At 42.8% G+C, this 23612-nt stretch overlaps 1 protein-coding gene across 3 annotated transcripts in view; it reads left to right on the top strand.

Moving 5' to 3' along the window:
- Window positions 1–7329: 7329 nt before the first annotated feature.
- The window catches only part of LOC121283588 (inner centromere protein A-like), a 57980-nt gene continuing 41697 nt past the window's right edge, over window positions 7330–23612 (top strand). Inside the window, exons 1-3 of one of the 3 annotated variants that reach the window (XM_041198343.1) lie at window positions 7330–7391; window positions 15205–15360; window positions 22121–22216. In XM_041198343.1, the coding sequence (XP_041054277.1) occupies window positions 15212–15360; window positions 22121–22216 (245 nt within the window). In that variant the 5' untranslated portion in view covers window positions 7330–7391; window positions 15205–15211. Of the gene's footprint in view, window positions 7392–7876; window positions 7967–15204; window positions 15361–22120; window positions 22217–23612 lie in introns of those variants that run through there. The other 2 variants (XM_041198344.1, XM_041198342.1) reach the window with 2 other exon arrangements.

Raw genomic sequence — 23612 nt, 5'->3', positions numbered from 1 at the left:
AAGCTCTGGTCATTCATTGAAAATTGTGATCTGATTGCGCTTGCAGTGATCACGTAAAACGTAAACCCGCACATAATGTGCTCACGAAAGTTGCTGCGCTGCGTGGTTTCCCGCTGGTGCTGAACCTTAACCCCAAGGAAAGGAGGAAGTAAATCAAAGAGCGAGCACTGCTGCAAGGGTAACTGAACTTTCAACTGCCTGGAAAACTCATACCCTATCACCCAAGCCAGCCTAGAAAGCTACTTATGTGTTGAGAGTCCTGAAACTCGAGGTAGGGTTGGAGAGTGCAGTGCCGGCAGAACAAGTTTCTCTCTATCTTTTGGGTGGAATCCTAATGGGATTTCATTTTGGAGAAGAAAAATATCAATCTTCATGGGATTTTAATCCTGGCAGAAATTGGAAGCATTTACTTGTTTTTCAAGTTTCCACTTTAGGACAAGATGAACCTCAGGGCAGTTCATTGAAATCCTGTTCTGTAAAGTCCCACCTTTCGACTTCCTTGTTCGCGTATTTGCTTACCCGCACTACAGCTTTTATACCCCAGATCACCCATTACATGAGCAATTGTTCGTTCATCTGCATTTTCTTTCCTCTCTAACATTAAAGGCACTTTATTCTAAATGAAATCTATCCCATTAGCCATGACAGAGCTGAGACCTTGACATGTTTTAACAGGGAGAAGATGTTGAAGTCTCTGGAAGTGGATTCGTCCCATTAGTCCTGGTTGTGGACAGTTAATTTTTTTAAGCACCTTTCTGACAGGGGTGAGAAGCGGTGCTGGAATGGTTGCAGCAAGTGCAGCCCGAACGGAGACATTAACCTGGAAATGTCCGAATCTCTGGGTCCAGAGCTGCAATAATGGCTCTGTTCAATTTTGAAATGTTTACTGATTTATTTGTCGTCTTATGTAAAAAGCTTGTCTGCCAGTTTTTAAGTGATTCATGTTTTTCTTAAATGAGGATTGTCACTTTTTAAAATTTTCAAGACGTCTTGGATGTTAAAAGAGCAGATGAGTCTATATTTGGATTCCTTTGTTACAACATTGAGCTCAGAAGTTCCCCTTGTCTGTTGCTTACCACAATTCGCTGTGCAGTAACTGCACAAACCAGTGCTGCCCTCGCATTGCTGGAAGCTGTCTAATTGACTCCCATTGAAAAGCATGTACATCGCTTGCGATTGTGCCGTTTGCGAGATTTCGTGGGAATGTAACCTCCGCGAACAGTGGAGCTTTACTTTATAACAGGGATATATTTCCCGCTCTGTACAAACAGGGACACTCACAGTAGGAAACTTTCTCCAGGGATTCTTAATACTAGACGCTGCACTGTGGAGGTTTGTAAGGGCTGCTCTTTCACCTGTGTTCAAATCTACACAATGAAGTAGCAAGAGATAGATTAAAAGTTACAGAGATGGATTTTGTCCTAGCTGATTTTTTTTAAAAAAATGAAACTTTTATGCAACTTGGTGAGAATTTATACAGGAAGTTTCAGCTGGTATGAAATAAACCTTTGCAGTGGACATCGGTGTGCTTTCGTCTCTTGCACTTTTAGAACCTGGTTGTGCCACGCCACTGGCTTTCTGTGACATCTCTTGGAATATGTCCAGCCAGAGTTGGCAACCCTAAAGGGAGGAAGTGAAAGGATTAGCATTACATCTCCTGCGCTTGCATGGAAATGTGCTGTACGTGTGTTATGTTTTAACATTGGTACTGCCGATAACCTTTCAGAGATTCATAAAAACTCATGTAAGCGCAGAGGTGCTTGAACAAAGTGCTTCGTTTATTGACTGCAGTAACAACCAACAAAAATAATGGATTCTGCGATCTCATAATGCACTGGCTTGCAACGTATGGCAAGCCAAACAAGACATTCAATACATAACATATTCCTCCTCCCTAATTGGAAATGTCAGTTTACAAAACATTTCCTGAATGAGGGAAAGAGGGTAAACTGCCTCTATTTCCATTGAACCCATCTCTAGTCTCTGACTTTATAAATTCAGACACTCAGAAAGTCTTCTCTCCCTGTGTGGGTTACGGTGGACTTGCAGTGCTTTGTTCATCAGAGACTGATGGCAATTTAGGAGTTGTAGCCAAATCTGAAGTTGTGCCCAATGCAGGTGAAAGTGAGACAACTTCAATTTCAGTTGAACTAGATTGAGGAGGTGAGACTGGACTTAGCATTTCTTGATTTGAAGATGGCTCTTCCATAAGAGGTGTATCTTTAGATGGTGCTTGACTTAGTAACAGTTGGTCAACATGTCCAAAATCCATTTCTATAACTTTCAATCTATCTCTTGCTACTTCATTATGTAGATTTGAACGAGGTGAAAGAGCAGCCCTTACAAACCTCCACAGCGCAGCATCTTGTATTAAGAATCCCTGGAGAAAGTTTCCTATTGTGAATCTCTCTGTCAGATGAGATCATTCGCAGTTTGGATGGTGTAAGAAACAGGTCCTGTCTGAGCAATCACAGTAGCAGGAACCCATTTAGCTCTGGTTGCGTAATTATAAGTTAGGATCTCTTGTCCAGAACAGAAAATTCTTGTCTTTGATCTTTGTGCTCTTCTTTCCATTTTGTTGTGTGGCTGATCTTGCAAAAATTGTGTTTTTGTTCGTCTCAGCAGATCAAAGTAAGTGCGCAGTTGCTAACCCATTAGTAGGAATGCTGGATATGCTTTAGTCGTTGCATGTGGCATGTTTCAGTCTGTCAGCAGAAATATGTCCAGACATTTTTGAATGGAGGAATGTCCTCGTGCCGAACTTAAAAGTGTGTTTCATGGTTTGAACAAATCTCTCAGCTAACCTCTTGGTGGATGGGTGGTATGGTGCTGAGGTGATGTAATGAATTCCATTGTTTATCAAAAAATTCTCAAACTCCTGCGAGACAAACTCAGATCCATTGTTGGTCACAAGTTGTTCTGGTACCTGTAATAACTGAACATTTCTCTTAGCCTTTGAATTGTACTCTCAGCTGTAGCGGAGCACATGACTGAAACTTCTGGCTAATTGGAATGAGCATCCACAACAACCATGAACATTGTTCCTTCAAATGGTCTAGCGAAGTCAATGTGGATGTGCTGCCCAGGGTTTTCCGGCCAATTCCATTGGTGGAGGCGTGCCAATTGAGGTCTGTTTCTCACACTTTTGACATGAAGGACAAGATCTTTCCTTGGCTTCAATGTCTTGGTCCTGGCCAGGCCACCAAAAGTAACTTCTTGCAATCTCTTTCACGTGAACTATTCACGCGTCCAAAATGCAGTAGATCCAACACTGGTTTCCTCAATGTTGGCGGAATAATAACTCGTGCCCCAAAGCAAACATCCTGAAGTGACTGATAAACTCCATCCTCTTGGAAACTTAAGGATGAAGGTCAAGTGAGATCAGAAATTTGGGGAAGAGTTGCCATGCATCACAAGGTCCATGACTTTGGACAATGTTGGGTCCACTCGAGTAGCCTTATTGATTTGGGCTGAAGTGATGGGTGTGTTCTTCCATGTGTGCAAAGTAGAAAATGTCTTTCTGAGCAGTGTCCAAATGGCTGACCGGTAGTGGCAACCTTGAAAGGCCATCCACATTGCCATGCAAGGTAGATTTTTGATATTTGATGTCATATTTGTGAGCACCCAACATCAATGCCCAATGTTGCATTCTGCTTGCAGCTAAAGAAGGGATGCCTTGTATGGACCGAATATTGAGGTGAGTGGTCAATGATCAGTCAGTAGTGTGAATTTCTATTCAAACAGGTACTAGTGAAATCTCCAGATTTGGAAAATGATTCCCAGTGCTTTGCGTTCGATTTGAGTGCATTGGCTCTCTGCTTTGCTTAAAGTCCGTGTAGTGAACGCTATGGGCCTTGCCACACCTGAGGGCATTATGTGTGAAGCAATGGCCCCAAATCCATAAGACGATGCAAGTTGTAGAGGTAGAAGAAGGGTCAAATTGCATCAGTACCTCGGAACCTGTCAGCGATGTTTTAGCCTTCTTGAGTGCAGTGTCACAGGCTCTTCTCCATTTCCAGGCTTTGCTCTGACACAGAAGCTCATGCAGGGGTTTCAGCAGGGTTGCCAGCTGTGGAATAAATCTCCCATAATGATTCAGTAGCCCTAAAAACGAACAAAGCTGGCTGGTATTCTGAAGAGCTGGAGCATCCACAATAGCCTTGACCTTGGAGGGTGCTTTGTGAAGCCCAGCAGCATCAATGACGTGCCCCAAATATCACATAGAGGGCTGAAAAACTTGCATTTGTCTTTGCGAACCCATAGTTCATACTCCTCTAGTCTTTGTAGGGTGGCATTCAAGTTATTGATATGATCCTCATCAGTTCTACCTGTTACCAAGATGTCATCCAGGTAGCATTGAACTCCAGGCAAGCCACTTAGGATCTGGTCCATGGCCCTCTGAACCAAGGCTGGAGGTAATGTTATTCCAAAAGGCAAATGCAATATCGGTACAGTCCCTTGTGTGTTGTGATGGTCAGATGTTCTTGTGACTTCTTCTCATCAACGTGCATTTGTAAATCGGCCTGGAATGGATCTAGTTTGCCAAATTTCTGTCCACCAGCCAGACCACCAAAAAGGTACTCAATATGGGCAAATGGATATTGTTCAGCACACAACACAGGGTTAACAGTAACCTTGAAATCTCCACAGATGCGTATGGAGCTGGCTTTCTTGAGCACTGGAACGATGGATGTTGCCCACTTGCTATGGGAGACTGGTACCACAACTGCTATCTTGACCAAACTCTCCAGATCAGCTTCAACATTCGGTTGTATGGCATAAGGCACGATTCTGGCCTCCAGAAATTTTGGTTGAGAGTCAGCTTTGATATTCAATTTTACAGTGATTCCTTTCATGCTTTCCAAATCTCCTTTGAAAAGAACAGCATGTTTTTTAATAACAGCAGTCAGATCAGTTTCTTCTTCTGCAATGTTGTGTACTTCTGCCCGGTTTAACCAGATCTTCTCAAGCTATGACTGTCCAACTAAAGCTGGGTTATTGCCTTTCACCACAAACAGTGGTAGCTTAGCAGTCTGTCCATTCAGTTCCACTCTAACTTCTGTTCTGCCCATCATAGGTATGGATTCCCCTGTAAATATTTTCAGAATGATTTTTGCAGGCATCAAGGGAAGATGTTTAAGCTTCTCCTTATACACTGCAACTGGGACCAGAGAACCTGCTGCCCCTGTATCAAGTTCCATAAGTATTGGTTGGCCCTCCAGCAGTGGTGTTACCCAGTAGCCCTGTGAACCACCTGCTATTGACAAGATGTGGAGGGACCCTTCTTCTTTGGACTCAGTGTCACTTTGGTCCACCCATTCCTGCTGTATGACATGCAGATTTTTCTTCTTGTTCCACCCAATGGCGGATTCCTTTTTCTCTGGTTTGCCTTTCTGATTCATTGCTACTTTTTTGTTTTTACAGGCATGCTCAATGTGTCCCTTATTGCCACTCTGACGGCATTCAAGGCCTCTGCACCAACATTCAGATGGAAGGTGACCAGGCTTTCCACAATAATAATGTTCTCGACTGCTCTCTAACTTGTGTGCACACTCAGCTGTCACGTTATGCTCTCGAGTTGAAGCACTCGGCTGCAGTGCTTCTTTTGTGACCAGTTCCATGGAAATTGCAATCTCTATGGCTTTCTGCAAAGTGAGGTTAGCCTCTGTCAGGGAGCATTTTTGGATTACTTCAGTACGAAGGCCACAGACAATCTGTCACCGAGAGTTTCGTTCAGTGCTTATTTGAATTCACAATGTTCAGTGAGCTTGTTAAGTACTGCAACATACTGCGCAAGTGCTTCTCCCCCTTGGCTTCTTTTGTGGAACCTAAATCTTTCTGCTATGACTAGTAGCCTAGGGGGAAAAATGCGTCTCCAGGACTTTTGTCCTCAAACGATTTTGTGCGAGGGTTGTCAGGCTGCACCAAGCTTTTTAATAAGCCAAAGATTTTAGCTCCTATCACACTTAAGAAAGTTACCACCTATCATTTTCATTTCCATTTGCAAGGACAAAAAACTCAGGCGTTCAGGATAGGAGCTCCACTGTTAAACAGTCTCATCGAAATGTCCCATGGGTCCAGAGAGTTTTTATTTTCCCTTCTTCTTCAGGCACTTTTTATTTACCGTCGTTTCCTTTTCGTTCTTTTTTAGTTACCACTTTAAATGCTGTTACTGCTTTAAGACAGTACCCTTTTCTAAAACTCAGACTGTTAGCAGCTGCCAGTTAGGTCTCTGTGGTTTTTACCGTGCTTTTTGGAATTTGGTGGGCTCCCAGCATTTGTGGGCCTCTTTTCTAAACTTTTACAAAACACTTTCAAGGTAAGAGCATTTCTTTTCTCTTGGGTTCTTTCCTTTCTCCTTTGTCCTGTTTTGGAACTTTGGGGGCTGTCTGCAGCTGTTAGCTCTGCAGTTGTAGACTTCCCATGCTTTTCTCGGGACCCCCACAATCGTGTGTCTCTTTTTCTTATGTGCTTGAAAATAAAATTACTGCAGCACTTTCTCTGCTGGCTGGTACTTTCTCTGCTGACTGGTGCTTACTTTTTACTTCTGCTCTTTCAGATGCCCTGTTTTTTTTAACTTCAGGAACACGGTGGGAGATTTCTTAGCTATTCAGATCAGGTCTGTTTATACTTTAAACACAAGAGCTATCACACTGCTCTGTGCTCTGATTGCCTTCTTTTCCTTTAATCTTTAAAGCAGCAGCAATTCTTTTTATTAAACTTTACAGGGACTTCATTGGATTTGAACCTTGTGCTTTGGGAGTATCGGTGGGTGCGCTTTTACTGGTAATTTCCTTTTACTAGCTGTTTCATTGTTCGAGTGGCATTACTGCAAAGGTCCGTCGTCTTTGTCGCCAATTTGTTATGTTTAATATTGGTACTGCTGATAACCTTTTTAGAGGTTCATAAATACTCATGTAGGCGCAGCGGTGCTTGAACAAGGTGCTTCGTTTATTAATTGCAGTAACTGAACGAACAGAAAAACACGGATTCTGTGATCCTATAATACACTGGCTTGCAAAGTATGGCAAGCCAAACAAAACATTCAATACATATAACAGTGCGGAAGGGAGACGGTGTTAGGGTTAACCAAGAAGTGGACCAAGGTATCGGGGAGGTTGCAGTCTCTTTGGAATGCTGAAAGGTTAAAGCTGAGAACAGGGGTGGTGGCATCACGCTGGACTTGGTGAAAATGGAGGAGGAGAATCTGTTGAATACAGCCACTGGTGGGGTGGAAGGTGAGGACAATGGCAATGAATCATGGTTGTGGGAGGGAGGGGTGAGATCAGAAGTGCAGGAAATGTATGACATGGGGGAGGGCCCTGGGTGGGAACCCTTGGTGGAGAACAAAGGAAGACATGGATGTAACTTGATCGTAATACTGCATAATTGTGAGCTCTGTGGAGGAGGAGAAACAAAAACAGAAAATGCTGGAAAAAACCAGCAGTCTGACAGCGTCTGTAGAAGCTCTGAAGCAACGTAAACTTTGTTTCTCTCTCCACCGACACTGTCAGACCTGAGATAAAAACAAAAAACTGCGGATGCTGGAAATCCAAAACAAAAAATAAAAAATACCTGGAAAAACTCAGCAGGTCTGGCAGCTTCGGCGAAGAGTCCCATTGACGTTTCGAGTCCTCATGACCCTTCAACTGAACTAAGGGTCATGAGGACTCGAAACGTCAACTCTTTTCTCCGCCGAAGCTGCCAGACCTGAGTTTTTCCAGGTATTTTTTATTTTTTGTTCTGTCAGACCTGAGTTTTTTTTCAGCTTTTTCTGGTTTTGTTTCAGGTTTCTAGTATCCGCAATAGTTTATTTTTAACGTTTTACGTCAGTTCCGGCGCCTGTGCGTCACGGCAGTTGCTTGGCCGCCATTGGCTCGTCCTGTAACTGCCGCAGAATTTAAAAGTTTAAACGGGTGAGGGCGCGCGGTGGTTGTTCAGTGCTCGGTTTGTCCGGGGTCCTCCGGTAAGTGTATGAGGTTGCGGCTGCCTCTGCCTCTTCTCTCCCCCACCACCCCCCCCCCAGGCCCTGCGGGAGCAGGGGTGGATTCAGCAAACTCTCCAGCAGCAGGAGGCCCGGCGGCGCTGGGCTGTGTGAAGCGGTAGAAAGCTGCCGCCTGTGGAACGACACGGCCGCTCTCGGAAAGTGGATTTTGTCTGTTAGTTGCTGTAGTATTGATTTTAAATGTCCGGTGCGGGGCAGGGACAGAGATGGGCCGTAAGTGGAACTAGTTCCTCTCTGAGCCCCATTTTGGGAGTGTTTTGGTTTGTGCCTTTGTGTTTTGAGCTGCAACATGGCGCAGTGAGGCTGGATATTTGTCACCGGCCTCGGCAAACTTGTTAGTTTCACAGCGCGTACATTCCAGTATATTTACTTTCTGCTATCTCCACGCACTCATCTGACTTTTCGTATCCTCTTCGCTATTTCACCTGTTTGATGCACATTCTTGAGATGCAGCTCCTGCATTTTTCATACCTAAATTATTAAAATAGGTGGTTGTGTTCTTCTGCACATTAACTTAATGCACCGGTTTAACAATTGATGTCAGTTACAATCAGAAGTGAGGCAATGCCACATTGCTGCCTCGTTGATAACTTCTCTCCATCATAAGGTGAGGATGCCCCTTGATGATTGTAGTGTTCAATTCCATTTAAAATTTGAATAATGAAAGAGCCTGTGTGTAGCAAGACATGGACAGCGTTCAGGCTTGGGCTGATAAGTGATAACTAACATTCGGGTTGACAAGATGTAATGAATGAGTGGTATGCCACAGTGCTGGGACCTCAGCTGTTTACAATTTATGTAAATGACTTGAATGGATGGGATGGTTGCCAAATTTGCTCATGAAACAAAGATAGGTAGGAAAATAAGTTGTGAAGAGGACAAAAGGAGGCTACAAAAAGATAGGTTAAGTGAGTGGGCAAAGATCTGGCAAATGGAGTATAATGTAAGAAAATTGTGGAATTGTTAATTTTGGCAGGAATGATAAAAGAAGCATATCTGAATGGTGAGAGGATGCAGAGGGATCTGGGTGTATTAGTGCATGAATTGCAAAAGGCTAGTATGTAGGTACAGTAAGTAATTAGGAAAGCTAATAGAATGTTATCATTTACTGCAAGAGGAATTAAATACAAAAGTAGGTAGGTTATGTTTCAGTTATACTGAGCACTAGTGAGACCACATTTGCAGTGCTGTGTTCAGTGTTGGTCACCTTATTTAAGGAAGGAAGCAGTTCAGAGAAGGTTTACCAGACTAATACCTGGAATGGGTGGGATGTCTTATGAGGAAAGGTTGGACAGACTAGGCTTGTATCTGCCAAAGTTTAGAAAAGTGACTTGGTTGAAACATATAAGATCCTGCGGGGTCTTGACAGGGCGGATGTAGAGAGGGTGTTTCCTCTTGTGGGAGAATCTAGAATTAAGGGTCACCCATTTAAAATGGAGATGAGGTGAAATTTTTTCTGAGGGTCGTGAGCCTTTGGAACTCTCTTCATGAAAGGGCAGTGGGAGCAGAGTATATGAATATTTTTAATGCGGAGGTGGGTAGATCCTTGGTAAGCAAGGGGGTGATAGGCTGTAGGCGCGATGTAGATTTGAGGTTACTATCAGATCAGCCATGATCTTATTGAATGGCAGAGCAGGCTTGAGTGGCTGAATGGCCCGTTCCTGCTCCTTGTTTGTATGTATACCATGCAAGTGTCAGGCATTGGCCATCTCCAAGAGAGAACTTTAACTTTAATAATGATGTTATTACAAATACCTAATAATAGATTATTTTTGGTTTGGAAAAAGTATTTTTAAATGTAGGATATATGACAGAAAAGGCGTGGTACCGGATAGCTCATCAGACAGGCTTGGATTTTCAGATTAAAAGGAAAGTCCTGATGTGTTATTTAGGTGATAGTTGGAGGTATTCGCAAACAATTATAGTGGCCTTTCTGAAATATCCCTTGTGGAGACAGACTGCCTGAATATTTTGGGAGAGGGTTCAAAGTTAAGATGTAAACTGGAGGGTTTAAATTATTCATGTAGTTTCCCCAGATCAAAGAAGGTTTGAAAGCAACTTGTAAATAAGGAAGGTTTTAAATTACCCGTATGCATTTCAGATCAAAGAAAAAGTTTAAAGAAATTGATTTGCATTTCTATCTGGGAACATGTCATGTTGCCATGGAGATGAGTTGGGGGGTGGGGGGAGTTGCCATGGAGATGGATTGGGTGGGGGTGGTAAGGCTCCTTTTTGTTTTAATATATTTTGCCTGTTTTGACACTGAAGCAGTTAGCTGGAAGTGGTCTGTTAAAAGGCAGAGTCTGCCAGGAGCAGAAAGGCTTCAGGAACCTGGGGTGTCTCTGATTTGGAGTCACTGCAAATTAATTGTGAATGGGGCCCATGCTCAGCAGGAAAAGCCCAAACTCATAAGGAATTAAAGACTGCCAGATCTGCCTAGTAGAGCTAGTGGAATGCTCGCTGAGAGAGAGTGAATTCTGCAAGTTTAAGTGCCAGACTGGGAAACTAAGGAGACTTGGAGTGAATTCCTGGTAGTTGTGACACGCATTGGGTTGGGTCCAGGAGAATTGAATAATCACTTGTGGAACACAAGAAATTGGAGCTGGAATAGACCAATGGATTGGCCGAGCAGGCTTGAGGGGCTGAATGGCCTATACCTCCTATGTTCCTATTTGGCTCCTCGATACTGCTCTGCCAGTCAATAAGATCATGACTGATCTAATTGTGGCCTTACTCCACTTCCCTGTCCCCCATAACCCTTGACTCCCTTGTTAATCAAAAACTAACTCAGTTTTGAATGTATTCTATGACCCAGCCTCTGCTGCTCAATGGGGAGAATTTCAAACATTAATGGGCCTCTGAGAGAAGAAATTCCTCATCTGTCTTAAATGGGAAACCTCTTACTTTGAAGCTAATTTTACATTCCCCCACAAGTATCCTCTTAGCATCTACCCTGTCAAGCCTCCCCCCAGGATCTCGTATGTTTGAGTTAGATCACCTCTCATTTTTCTAAACTCCAATGAGTACAGGCCTAACCTGCGCAACCTTTCCTCATAACCCCTTCATCCCAGGAATCAGCCAAGTGGACTTCCTCTGAACTGTCTCCAATGTAAGATACCTTCCTGCCAAAGTGGTCAACCTCTCATTTTCCCACATTATACTCCATCTGCCAAATTTTTGCTCACTCACTTAATGGACCTTTCTATCATATCCCTTTGCAGGTGCTTTGTATCCTACTCACACTTGCTTTCCTACCTATCTTTGTATTAGCAAATTTGGCTGTAATACAATTTGTCCCTTCATCCAAGTCATGAATATAGGTTGTAAGTTTTTGAGGCTCCAGCACACCACTTGTCACAGTTTGCCAACCTGAAAATGACTCTCTTTTCCCAACTCTTTCCTTACCCAACCCTCCTATCCACCCTGATATATAACCCTAAACAACATGAATTCTTATCTTGTGTAGTAAGCTTGTATGTGGCACCTAATGAAATGGCTTTTGGAAATTCAAATATATGACATATACTGGTTCCGCTTTATCCATCATGCTTATTACATCCTCAAAGAATGCTAATAAATTTGTCAAATACCATTTCCCTTTCACACAATCATGTTGACTGTCTAATTGTATTATGATTTTCTAAATGTCCTGCTACTATCAAATTGATTTTAGCTTTTTTCCAATGGCAGATGCTAGGCTAACTGGCCTATAGTTTCCTGCTTTCTGCCTCCTTTCTTGAACAGAGGGGCCTGTCCAGAGACTAAGGGATTTTGAAAGATTACAATTAATTTATCCACTTCTTTTAAGATCTTAGGTTGCATGCCATCAGTTCCAGGGTACTTATTAGCCTTAAGTTCCATTAGTATTCCTATTGTTAAAATGATTGTCTCAAGTTCTTCTGGCCCGTTTGCCTCTTGATTTTTCAGCTATTCTTGGGATGCTTTCTGTGTCTTCTACTTCCGTTATTGATTCCCCAGTCTCATGCTCTTAAGGGACCAATGCTCATTTTAGCTACTCTTTTCCTTTCTGTATACTTGTAGAAACTTACTGCCTGTTTTTATATTTCTTGCTAGTTTTTCTCATACTCTAATTTCTCCCAGTTTACATTTTTAGTTACCCTTTGCTGCTTTCTAAAACTTTCCTAATCCTCTTGGCTACCACTAATCCTCGTAGCATTGAATGCCTTTTCTTTCAATTTGATACCACCTAACTTAGTTAGCATCCTTCTTGTAGTGTCTTTCTTCCTTAATGGAATATATCTTTGTTGAGAGTTAAGAAATATCTCCTTAAATGTCCGCCACTGCTTCTCCACTATTGTACCTTTTTAGCCAATTCTGTTTTCAGACCCTTGTCTAGTAATGGGCCCATGTTCATTAGGTGCTACATACAAGGTTACTACGCAAGACAAGAGTTCATGGTGTTCAGGGTTATACATTAGGGCGGATAGGAGGGCTGGGTAACAGGAAAGAGTTGGGCCATATTTCTCACCCAAATTGAATGTGAAATTCCATCATGTTATGATCACTCTTGTCTAAAGGGTCCTTTACTATGAGGTCTTTTATTAATCCTGTCTCATTGCATATTAACAGATCCAAAATAGGCTGGTCCCTGGTAGGTTCCAGAATATTGTTCTAAGAAACTGTCCCACTTATCTGCCAGGCTACCATTGCCAATTTGATTTGTCTGATCAGTGAGAAGATTGAAGTCACCCATGATTAGTGCAGCACCTTTCTTGCAAGCACCCATTATTTCTTGATGTATACTCTGTCCTAATGTGTTGCTACTGTTAGGGGGGGCTATAAACTTCTCTCACCAGTTACTTTTTTCCTTTGCTTTATACTGTTCCCCTGGTACATTCCACCTAACTTCCCCCACTTAAGGTTCCCTGCACCTCTGGCATATCTGCTCATCCTCCCTGCAGCCTCTGCTGTTTACCACACAAGCTGCAAGAACCTAAACTGATGCCATAACTTGACCTTCTGAACCAAAATAATTTCTCACTGCTGTAATCTTTTATTAAGAGATACTCCAGCTCCTTTTCCTCTTGTCCTTCTGAAATGTCAAATACCCTTGAATATTCAGGTCCCAACCTTGGCCCCCTTGGAGCCTTGACTATAATGGCGATTATCATACTCATTCATTTTTTATTTTTACTATCAATTCATTGATAGCAAACATTCTGATAAAGAGCCTTTATTATACCATTTTTTTCTCTAGTGACCTTATTTGCTGGTGCACACTTTGTATGCTCTGTCATGTTCTGTTAGCATTGGTTTGCACTATTGCCTTTTCCTTTCTGTTTAACTTTCCAATCTCCCCTCGCTTGAGCCCTCCTTCCCCACTATTTTGCTTAAAGCCCTCTCTACAGCCCTAGTTATATGATTCACTAGGACAATGGTCCCAGTCTGGTCAGCTGAAGGCCGTTCCAATGGTACAGCTCCCCCTCTCAGCTCTGGTGCCAACGCCCCATGAATTGAAACCCATTTCTCCCATACCAATCTTTGAGCCATGCATTCAATGCTCTGATCTTATTTACACTATGTAAATTTGTTTGTGGTTCAGAGAGTGAGCTGTGATTATTTCCTTTATGGTTCTGCTTTTTAATTTTGCTTATACCCTTTCAGTAGAACCCCTTTCTTAATCCTACGTAGGTCTTTGGTATCCATGTTAATCATGACAACTGGATCCTTTCCCCTCCAACTCCAAGTTCCTCTCCAGCCTGAGGAGATGTCCTTGATCCTGGCATCAGGCGGGCAACACAGCCTTCGGGATTCTCGCTTTTGACTGCAGAGAGTCTTGTCTATACCCCTAACTATGCTGTCCACTACTACAACTATATGCCTCTTTTAACTCCCTCGACTTGAATGGCTTCCTGCACATACTGCCGTGGTCTGCTCATCCTCCCTGTTGCCTCTGCTCTCATCCACACAAGCTGCAACAAAGGTTGGTGGGGGGGGGGGGGCAATGAGAATGGTGGTCGCAAACATAATTGGACCGGCCTTATAAATACTGTGGCTACAAGAACAGGCCAGAGGCTAAGTATTTTGCAGCAATTGACTCCCTAAAACTTTTTCACCCTATGCAAAGCGCAAAACAGAAGTGTGATGGAATACTCTCCACTTGTTTGTTTGAGTGCAGCTTATAAACACACAGTCAACCCCAGCTCAGACAAGGCAGCTCGTTTCGTTAGCATTCCCTCCACCACCGGTGCACTGGCTGCAATGCAAACTCTGTAATAGATGCACTAGAGCAACTCACCTAGGCTTCTTTGACAATACCTTTGAGCCCTAAGCTGTACCATCCAGAAGAATATGGGTAGCAGATGCACAGGAACACAATCTGCAAATTACACATCATCCTGACTTGGAAATATATCGTCTCTAGGTCTGAAACTCCCTACCCACCATTTGGGAGTATCTACTCCACAAAATGCAACTGTTCAAGAAGTTGACTCACTGCCACCCTCTTGAGGGAAATTAAGGATGGCCAATAAATGCTGGCCTTGCCAGTGATGTCCACATCCTGTGAATGATTTTTTTAAGCAAGCCATAGCACTATTTTTATATTTTGCTACACAGGTCAATTAAAGAAGAAAAAACTTGATTTATGTGTACCCATGCACCAACTCGGGACATTCCAAATGTTTCACAACCTAGGGCCTACTTCCAAAGTATGGTCGCTGTTGTAATGTGGGAGGAAGTGACAGTTGATAAGTGTGCATTAAGGTTCTTCATTATTACAATGCTGTATTTCCCAGAATCTTTAATTTTGGTAGTGTTGGTTGTTCCCTTTTGAATGGTGACTTAGGGCCTTTTATGTCACCTAAAAGGATAGATGGCCAGTTCAATATATCATTTGAAAGATAGTACCTCTGTTATGCAGCATGCTTTCGTTACTATGCTGAGGTGATGCTCAAGTTTCATGGACCTTAAATCCATGACATGCTGACTCAGGCAAGAACTTCACTGAGCCGAGGCTGACACTATTTTATGCTTTCACTGTTCCCCAGTTGTGATGGGCTAGCTAAGCACTGACAATGGCTAATGGTTCTTGGATGATGCAATGTTTTCCTTTTTCTCAAGAAGGCTGTCACACTTTACATGGACACACATTCCAACTTGAAGTTTAACAAGGTAATTTAAATCATTTAATTTTGTCTGCTCTGCTAAATTTTAATTTGCTTTTTTTGGCCATTCAGTGACATCATGGCGTCTAGAACAGCAATCATAATGGTGGACACTGATAACATGCTGAAGTATTTTGGTGAGAAACTCAATACTGTTCTTGAAGATTTCAAAGAAAATACAGTATGGCTGGAAGAAATCCAGGAGGAGGCCAAAAAGATGTTTATCAGGTAAAATCTGTCCTGGGCCTGGTAAACTCCATGTTACCCACTTTACATATTGTTTTGATCTACTGTCAGTTTAGTAACAGTCAAATATAGATTTTTTTTTCATCCCTAATGGTGAAGTTGGTTAAGATAGCTAGCCCCAAAAATGATCTTTGAATCTGCACTAATCTGGAAGTCTAAATTTTGTATAACTCCACAACTTTCTTTTGACAACCAGCCTAACTGGTAGGCTATTCAAAATCTTTTGCCAAGACCATGCTTTGTCATGAGCATTTTACATCATTAAGGAAAAAGAGTTTTCAGTTAGCTTTTGGTTCAGTACATCATTATGGATTCGTTTGTTAATGGTTTATTAAAGTCAACTCTTGTCATAGTCAAAGACTGAATTAAGGCAAGTTTTATGATTCCAAGTAAGATGCAAATCACAAAATCCAAAAAAAAATCAGATGACAATTTGCTGGCAGCATTGTAGTGAATAGCGCTATCATTGATTCACCAAGCAGCCATAATTTCCTCAAGATTTGTCTATTGCTTGAACCATTGCCCTGTGTTTGATGAAGGAATCCATCTAAGCACCTCTTTCAAAATGTTTCTGTATTCTTCCATGCCACACAGAGATCAAAAATCAAATTTTGTATTTCCATCTGTGGCTGTAACTTCAGTTAATCTTGCAGTAGAGCAATTGGGCTGATTTGATTCCAAGATGTGCAACTTTATTCTCAAGGCGCAATGTATGTTGAGAGGGGTTTGGACGGAGCACCATTATTGTTGGAACTTGCTGTGAAGAATAGCAAAGTTCGTAAGCCTGCTGTTTTGCAGTAAGCTACCTCCTGAGTTCCCCAAAAGTTTATCTTTGGCCCCCTTCTTCTATATCTCAGCTATGTGCTACACCTCGACAAAGAAAACAAATTAGGTTCCACATGTCTGCACACAACACTCTGCTCTATCTTAACACTCCTCTTGGACCCCTCAGTTGCTATGATTTGTCACACTGCTTGTCTGACATCGAATATTAGATGAGCAGAAACTTCCAATAAATATTGGGAGATCTGAACGGTTGTCTGTTTCCTGTCCACCATTTCCATCCCTGGTAACTGTTGTAAGTTGAGAGCTTGTTCACAATCCTTGTCATGTTTGACCCCTGAGACAATTTTCTGACCACACATCTACTCAGTCACCTAGACCTCCTACTTCCACCTTTTGTAATATTACCTCTGTTCATCTGCTGAGCCTTTGTCTTTGCCTCTAGATGTGACTATTCTAATGCTCTCCTGACCAGCTTAATCTTCCACCCAATGTAAACATGAGCTCTTCTAAAAACCTGTTCATATCTTAATTCGCTACAAATCTCATTCACCCAACACCTCTGTGTTTGTTGACTTTGCTGACTCCCTATTTGACAACCCCATAATTTTAAAATTTTCACCTTTTGTGATTAAAGGGTTAGGAAGGACTGGGGTGGTAAAGAGTTAAGATGCCCTTTATCCACAAAATGTCCCATAAGGTCAGCTTCTCAAATAGCGCCTCCTAATCAGACTCCTACTGCCTAGCTTAATTTGCTGATCCCTGTTTATAACTGTGGGCAGAGGTGTGAAGGTGGGCGTTTGGTGCGTCTAAACCAGATAGTTCTAGTTTGGTAGGACTTGTCAGCCTTAATTGACAATTTCTACCTAGGAGAAAATAACCTTTGGCTGGGGGCTTTGAAACCAGTTAACGGGCAAAGTATATATTGGCTGACAGCGTGGGAGATTAATATACGGTCTGGACAACGGCATCAAGGGTAGATGAGGCTCTTCAGCCTGCTCAGCAGCTCATCTAGGAAAAGAACAGCTCTTAAAATTAAACCTGCATCCTTTCAGTTGCTATGCTTGTGGCACACATTGTACCAGTGTAGTATTAGCTGCCTTTGAGAGTGTGCAAGAGGCTCTGCATAAACCCCGCCCACTTAAATATACTCAACATGCAGGTTGTCCAGCAAGTCATCAACCAAAATATCAGACATAGCAAGTCCTGTGATGAAGGGGAATTGACAACAGGGACAAGTGTACTGGCAGTCTTTAGTCATAACCTTGTACACAGGTGGCCTTGGTGTTGTTTGCTTTCCACAGATTGGGGCAGATGTGGAGCTGGTAGCTTCCTGGGGCAACTGAGCAGACCTTTTCAGGTGCAGCACTGCTCTCCCCAAGGGGATGAAAATGAACTCTGAACAACCTGCTTTCCCTGCACCTGTCCGATTACCTGGTCATCCATTCGCCGGTCTGAAATGTGAAGTACAACATGACTAGTCATTGTAAGAAGCTCGGTTCATGGAATGTCTGAACATTTCTAGACAACAATGAGACCAGAGTGCAGAAATGCCCTCGTAGTGAGAATGCTGGGCAGGTGCAACATCAACATAGTCTCCCTAGGCAAAACAAGACTTGCTGAAGAATCTCAAGTTGAGGAGGTTGGTGCAAAATACACGCTCTATTGGATTGGCAATTCCAAGGATCAATCTCAGACAAACGTGGATATTGCCATTTGATCTGAATTAGCATGCAAGCTTGACACTTCCTGCAGGGATCAGCAGTCAACTCCTGATTCTTCATTTAAGTATTGCCAGTAACCAGCAAGTAACACACTCTAACACTAATTCTCCAACAATGACACATAACAGATGAGGTCAAAGGAGCATTCTGTGATGATCTCAGCTAGATTATTGGAGTACTTCCCCTCACCTGGACAAACTTTTTATTCTTGTTGATTTCAGTGCCTGAATGGGCACAGATTAATATACGAGAGGTGCACTAGGACAACATGGTATTAGCAGAGCCACACGCCAATGGTCAGCTCCTTCTAAGTGCAGTGAGTTTGACCTAACCATCACAAAAAGTCATCTAGCAAGCAGACAAAGTGAATGACGCACTCTAGATCTAATCACTGTCACATATTGGACCATTATTGTATGATAGATCTCAAGGACGTGCAGTCTACCTGCTACCTTGGAGGTGCAGAATGCTGGGCTGACCATCGGCTTTGAAGATAAAATCTAAGGAGCTTCAGGACACAGTCAAGCCACAAGGGAAGCTTGCTGTAACTGCTCTTAAAGATATGGCCAAGAGTCAAGAACTGGAATGCAAACTAGCCACAGGAACTGCTGATATCCCAGAGAGTAATAATATAATTGAAGATTCTTGGAAGAAGTTTTTAAAGGATGTCACTTAACAGCACAGCTGAGGCCCTAGGATTCATTTAAATGGAAGCACAAAGACTGGTTCAACAGCAATGACCAAGACAAGTTTCTAGACCAGTGTTGTCCAGCATGCAGCCTGCAGCCACTATCTGCCTGCCATGCCCCTCTGTCCAGCCTGAGGACTCCATGTTCAAAATACAAGTAAGTTTAAGTGAAAGGTTTGTGAGCAGCTGCTTCTCCAATCACAGACTATTTCATTCCTGCATTTGCTGCTGAGGTTCATTTGAACTAATCAGTTGCAACGCAGGACTAAATGGTCTGTGATTGGAAGAGCAGTGTGAAGGTGAGTGGCCACGTTACATTGACTCCCTGACCATCCTGTGCAGGTGCTAGCCCCCTAAAGGAGTACAGAGGTCAAACTGGCAGAGTGGGTCGAGAGGCAACGAGGAATAGCAGTTGCAGCAACAATGCCTGGTCTCTGCCTGGGGTAGCTGGAGTCTATGACAGGGTGGAGTGAAGAAGTGCGTCTTGGCACCTTTTGCTGTTGTCCAGAATTCCCCCTTTGGGTGAAGTGACCAAAACCCATGGGCCCAGGTGTGGAGTGAGTGTGAGCCGGGCACATGCACACACCATTCTCCAACAGAGGCGAACGCAAGGTCAGTGTTGCTTAAACCCAACTTCTTAGCTCAACCCTAGTTCCCACCCCCTCCCCCATGACCAGGACCTATTCTGTCTCTAGCTCTGCTGCTATGCTCTTTTTAATGGTCATTTTTATCAATTACTCTTTAAATTATCAAGCTATTGCTTTTACATTTTTCAAATTCATATTTAATGTTGTACCAACATTTATCTTGCTGAAATTTGTTCATCGGCCCCTTGAGTGAGGGGAAAAGAAATTGAATGTGGCCCCTCACTCAAAGGTTGGACAATCCTGTTCTAAACAAAGTGCAGAGTGTTCACAGATATACAAAATCTGACAAATCACCAAGGAATGCCAGATACCATCATGCAAAACGCATGCTGCAGGCCAAACTGGGATGAAGAACTGATGGTGGGAAAACGAGGCTGATAAGCTTCAAGCAGCTACTGCTAAAAATGATCCGAAGGCTCCACATTAAGTCTAGTCTATGGCTCCAAAACCAACAATGTGATGCCCAGTCTCTCAGCAGATGGTAGTCAGCACCTAACAAATAGGCAATTCTCCCTCGTTAGGCAGAGCACTTCAGCAATCTCCAAAACCAACAATCCATTGGGTGCAATGATACAATTTGAGTCACTTCCACGGCACCACATTCTGGAAGAGCTTACTCTCAATCCTTCTCCAGCAGGAGTCACAAAAGCAATAAAGCAGGAACTGATGGCATGCCACCTGAAGTATTAAAGTATGGAGGGACTTGCATGATTCAGGAACTCACTGGTATCTCCTGCCTAATCTGGAGCCAGGGCACTGTGTCCCAAGACTACAAGGATGCCTCTATAACTCATCACTACAAATGTAGAGGGAGCAGGTCTATCTTTGACAATCACTGGAATATCACTACTTTCAATAGCAGGAAAAATTCTTGCAAGGGTTATTAATTGGATTGTCACTTACCTCATTGATTCTGTTCCCCCAGAGTCATTGTGGATTGCGTGCAGGATGGGGAACAGTAGACAAGATCTTTGCAGCATGTCATATTTAGAAGTCCTGTGAACTGAATAAGGACCTCCTATATGGTGTTTGTTAACCTGACCAAGACTTTAGACACAGTAAACCAGGAAGGCCTGTGGAAGATTCCATACGAATATGGCTGCTCTGAAAAGATGATCAGTGTCATTCGCTTGTTTCACAATGGTATAATGGCCAGTGTGATGCAAAGTGGTATGTCATTGGGTACCTTTTACTGTCACTAAAGGCACCAAATAAGGTTGTGTATTGGCTTCAGCTCTGTAGTTCTGTTTGCCATGTACTTCTCGGCCATGCTCCAGTACACCCTCGAAGATCTTGATGCAGGAGTACATGTTCAATTTGGGACATATGGTAACCTCTTCAACTTGCAAAAGTTCAAGGTCTGCACAAAGATTACTGAACAGCTATTGAGTGAACTCTTGTTTGCGGGTGACTGCGCTCTCATAGTACATACTCTACAGGGCATTTGGTTGCTTGTTGATTGCTTTGCCCTAGCCTCAATTTTTGGCCTGACAAGCCTGAAAAAGACCAAGATCTTGTATCAACCTGACCCTGGACACATAGTCCAAGACCCCATAGTCCCTATCAACAACCTACTTCTCCATTTAGTACAGAAGTTTTGCTATCTTGGCACATCCTCTCCAATATCTAGGCTGGATGACTAAATCGACCATCACCTGGCAAAAGGAAGCTCAGCATTTGGCAGGCTCACTAATGTACTTTGGAAAGAGCATAGCATGATCTTTATTCAAAGACAAAATATCTACCAGGCAGTAGTTCTCACATCACTACTGCAAGACTGGGGCAACCTAATGGCATCACACAACGCAACTAGAAACATTCCGCCTTCGCTGTCTGAGATCTAGTTGCAACATCAAGTGGTAGGACAAAATTCCAACAGCAAGGTTCTTGTAAAGTGCTGCATACCTGGCTTCAAGAGCATGCTCATTGGAGCTTATCGCTCATGTAGTTCGCGTGGAGGATTCCTGCGTACTAAAGGCAGTGCTCTGCAGCCAGCTGAGCATGGGAACCTGCAACACTGGGTATCCCAAACTTATATCTAAGACAATCTGAGAGTCAACCTCAGAGCTTGTAAGCTGGACCCCAATATGGTGTAGGGGGAGCAGACCCAAATAGAAAAGTCTTTGTTAAGCAATTTTTGATTATTTGAGGAGAACAGTCATGTCTCTTCAGGACAACTGAGTGTGGCGCAAAGCCAATGCCTCCATCCATCCCTTCAACACTGACTTCATATACAGTAATTGCAAATGGCTATGCAAATTGAGACTAAGTCTAATGCCACACCAGATTACATCAGACTAGGCTTTTTTTTCCCTGAACACTTAAGTATCGAAGTGATGGGGGAATCTATTGTCTGTGTTCCAATCCTCCATGGTCTCTTTCCCCCTTGTGTAGCTGCTGCATTTGCCAATTCTGGTCTCTTGTGCATTCCTGATTTGTTTTTCATTGTGCCATGACTGGCAGCTGTACTTGTGATTTTTTTTAAAAAAAAGTTATAATTTTTCATTGGTATTGCTCTTGTGAAGTGCTTTTGGGATGTATTACTATGTTAAATGTCACATAGAAATGAAAGTTATATATAGTTTTCATCTACCTGTTCCTGGGCTAGAACCAACAGACAGCTAATGAGTCCCCAGCAAAGTGTATACAATCTCCCCACTGATCAGATTTGCATGGTACATTTCGCTTAGCCCCAAGTGCAGTCATCATGGTTCTCTATTTGGCCCCTGAGCCTTGCCATTGTAGGTAATGGTGCACTCTGCTATGGGGAGCACAAGATTAGCTTGCAGAAATGGATGGTAAACTCCAGTGTAAGAGTGACCATAAAGCCCAATAACCTAGTAGGCACATTGGACAGAGATATGAGTCTTACTACTAAATAAATTGAAAATATTTTTCAGTGATTTTAATGCAGAGCCTGAGTTGATGCCAAAAACACCTTCGGAGAGAAAACGGCGTAGGAGGCGTCCGTCTGTGGCTCAGGATTCCAGTAAGAGGTAAGGGTATCAGTGATGTTCAGTGAAATGTAATACAGTTTGAAGGCATTAATCACCTGAACAAGTTCAATACTGGATTGATATCTCTTTTTTGTGTGTAAAGGTAAACTCATAGTGGATGCACTTTTCCAAAATTCCCTAGAATCTAGAACAATCCCAACAATTTAGAAGTTGGCAAATATAACACCACTGCTCAAAAGAGAGAGAAAACCAGGAACTACAGGCTAGCCAGCCTGACATTAGTCATTGGGAACATGCTGGAATCTATTACTGAAGAAACCTTAATGACCTTAAATCACAGTATGATCAGACAGAGTCAGTATGTTTTACAAAAGGGAAATTGTGTTTGACAAATTAGGGATTTTGAGGTTGTAACTAGAGGGGTAGATGAAGAGAAGCCAGTAATATGCTTGGATTTACAAAAGGCATTTGATAAGGTGCCATCTGATGGCAATCCCTCAGTGCAATGAGGATGCTTGGCACGGAGTCCTGGAGTAGAGTTGGGGAGAGAAAGAGAAAGGTGGGCGAGAAAGGACTGTAAGAGATGGGGGTGAAATCTGTTCGAGATAAAGGTGAAACTGGGAAAATAAAAGGCTGAAGGAGAAATTGCATTTAAAAATTAATCTATATTCCACATCGGCAGTCAGTTGGTCAGTCTGTTGTTGGAGTTGTGAGCCTTCTTGAGCACTTATCTTTTGTGTCTTGGCCTTCGTCCGCCCTGCTTCAAAACAAGCTACGTCTTAGTGAAGCAGGGCTCGCCATTGTGAGCAGACCAGTGCGCAATGTTCCCAGCTGTTGAGGTAAAAGCCAATTTTCAAGTAGACTTTCAGAATATCTTTGAAAAGTTTCTGCTGGACTGCCCTGTGATCTTTGACAAGGTGCAAGCCATACCAAAAGTTAATAGGCAAGAGAATGTTAGTGGGAGTTGGGGGTAATATATTAGCACGGATCTTGGATTGGTTAGTGGACAGGAACCAGAGAATAGGGATAAATGGTACATTTTCAAGTTTTTTTTATTATTTCTTGGAATGCGGGTGTCGATGGGAAGGCCAGCATTTGTTGCCTATCCCTCTGCCTTTGAAAGGTGGCCGGCTGTAACTGCTGTTTTGCTGCTAGGATCAATGCTGAGACCTCGGCTGTTGTCAATCAATATTAATGACTGGGGTGAAGAGTGTAATGTATCCAAGTTTGCTGACGATAAAAGCTAGGTGGGAATATAAGCTGTGAGGGGGATGCAGAGGCTGCCAAGAGGTTAAGTGAGTGGACAACAAGATGACAGGAGGGGAAATGTGAGGTTATTCACTTTTTTTAGTTGTAGAATATAAAAACAGAATTTTCTTTTTAAAGGTGTGAAACTTGTAAATGTTGACGTTCAGAGGAACTTGGATATACCTTG

Source organism: Carcharodon carcharias, chromosome 10 (genome assembly GCF_017639515.1).
Source record: "Carcharodon carcharias isolate sCarCar2 chromosome 10, sCarCar2.pri, whole genome shotgun sequence".
Lineage (NCBI taxonomy): Eukaryota > Metazoa > Chordata > Chondrichthyes > Lamniformes > Lamnidae > Carcharodon > Carcharodon carcharias.
The sequence above is the reverse complement of the archived record's forward strand: the minus strand, read 5'-3'. Positions and strand labels throughout refer to the sequence as shown.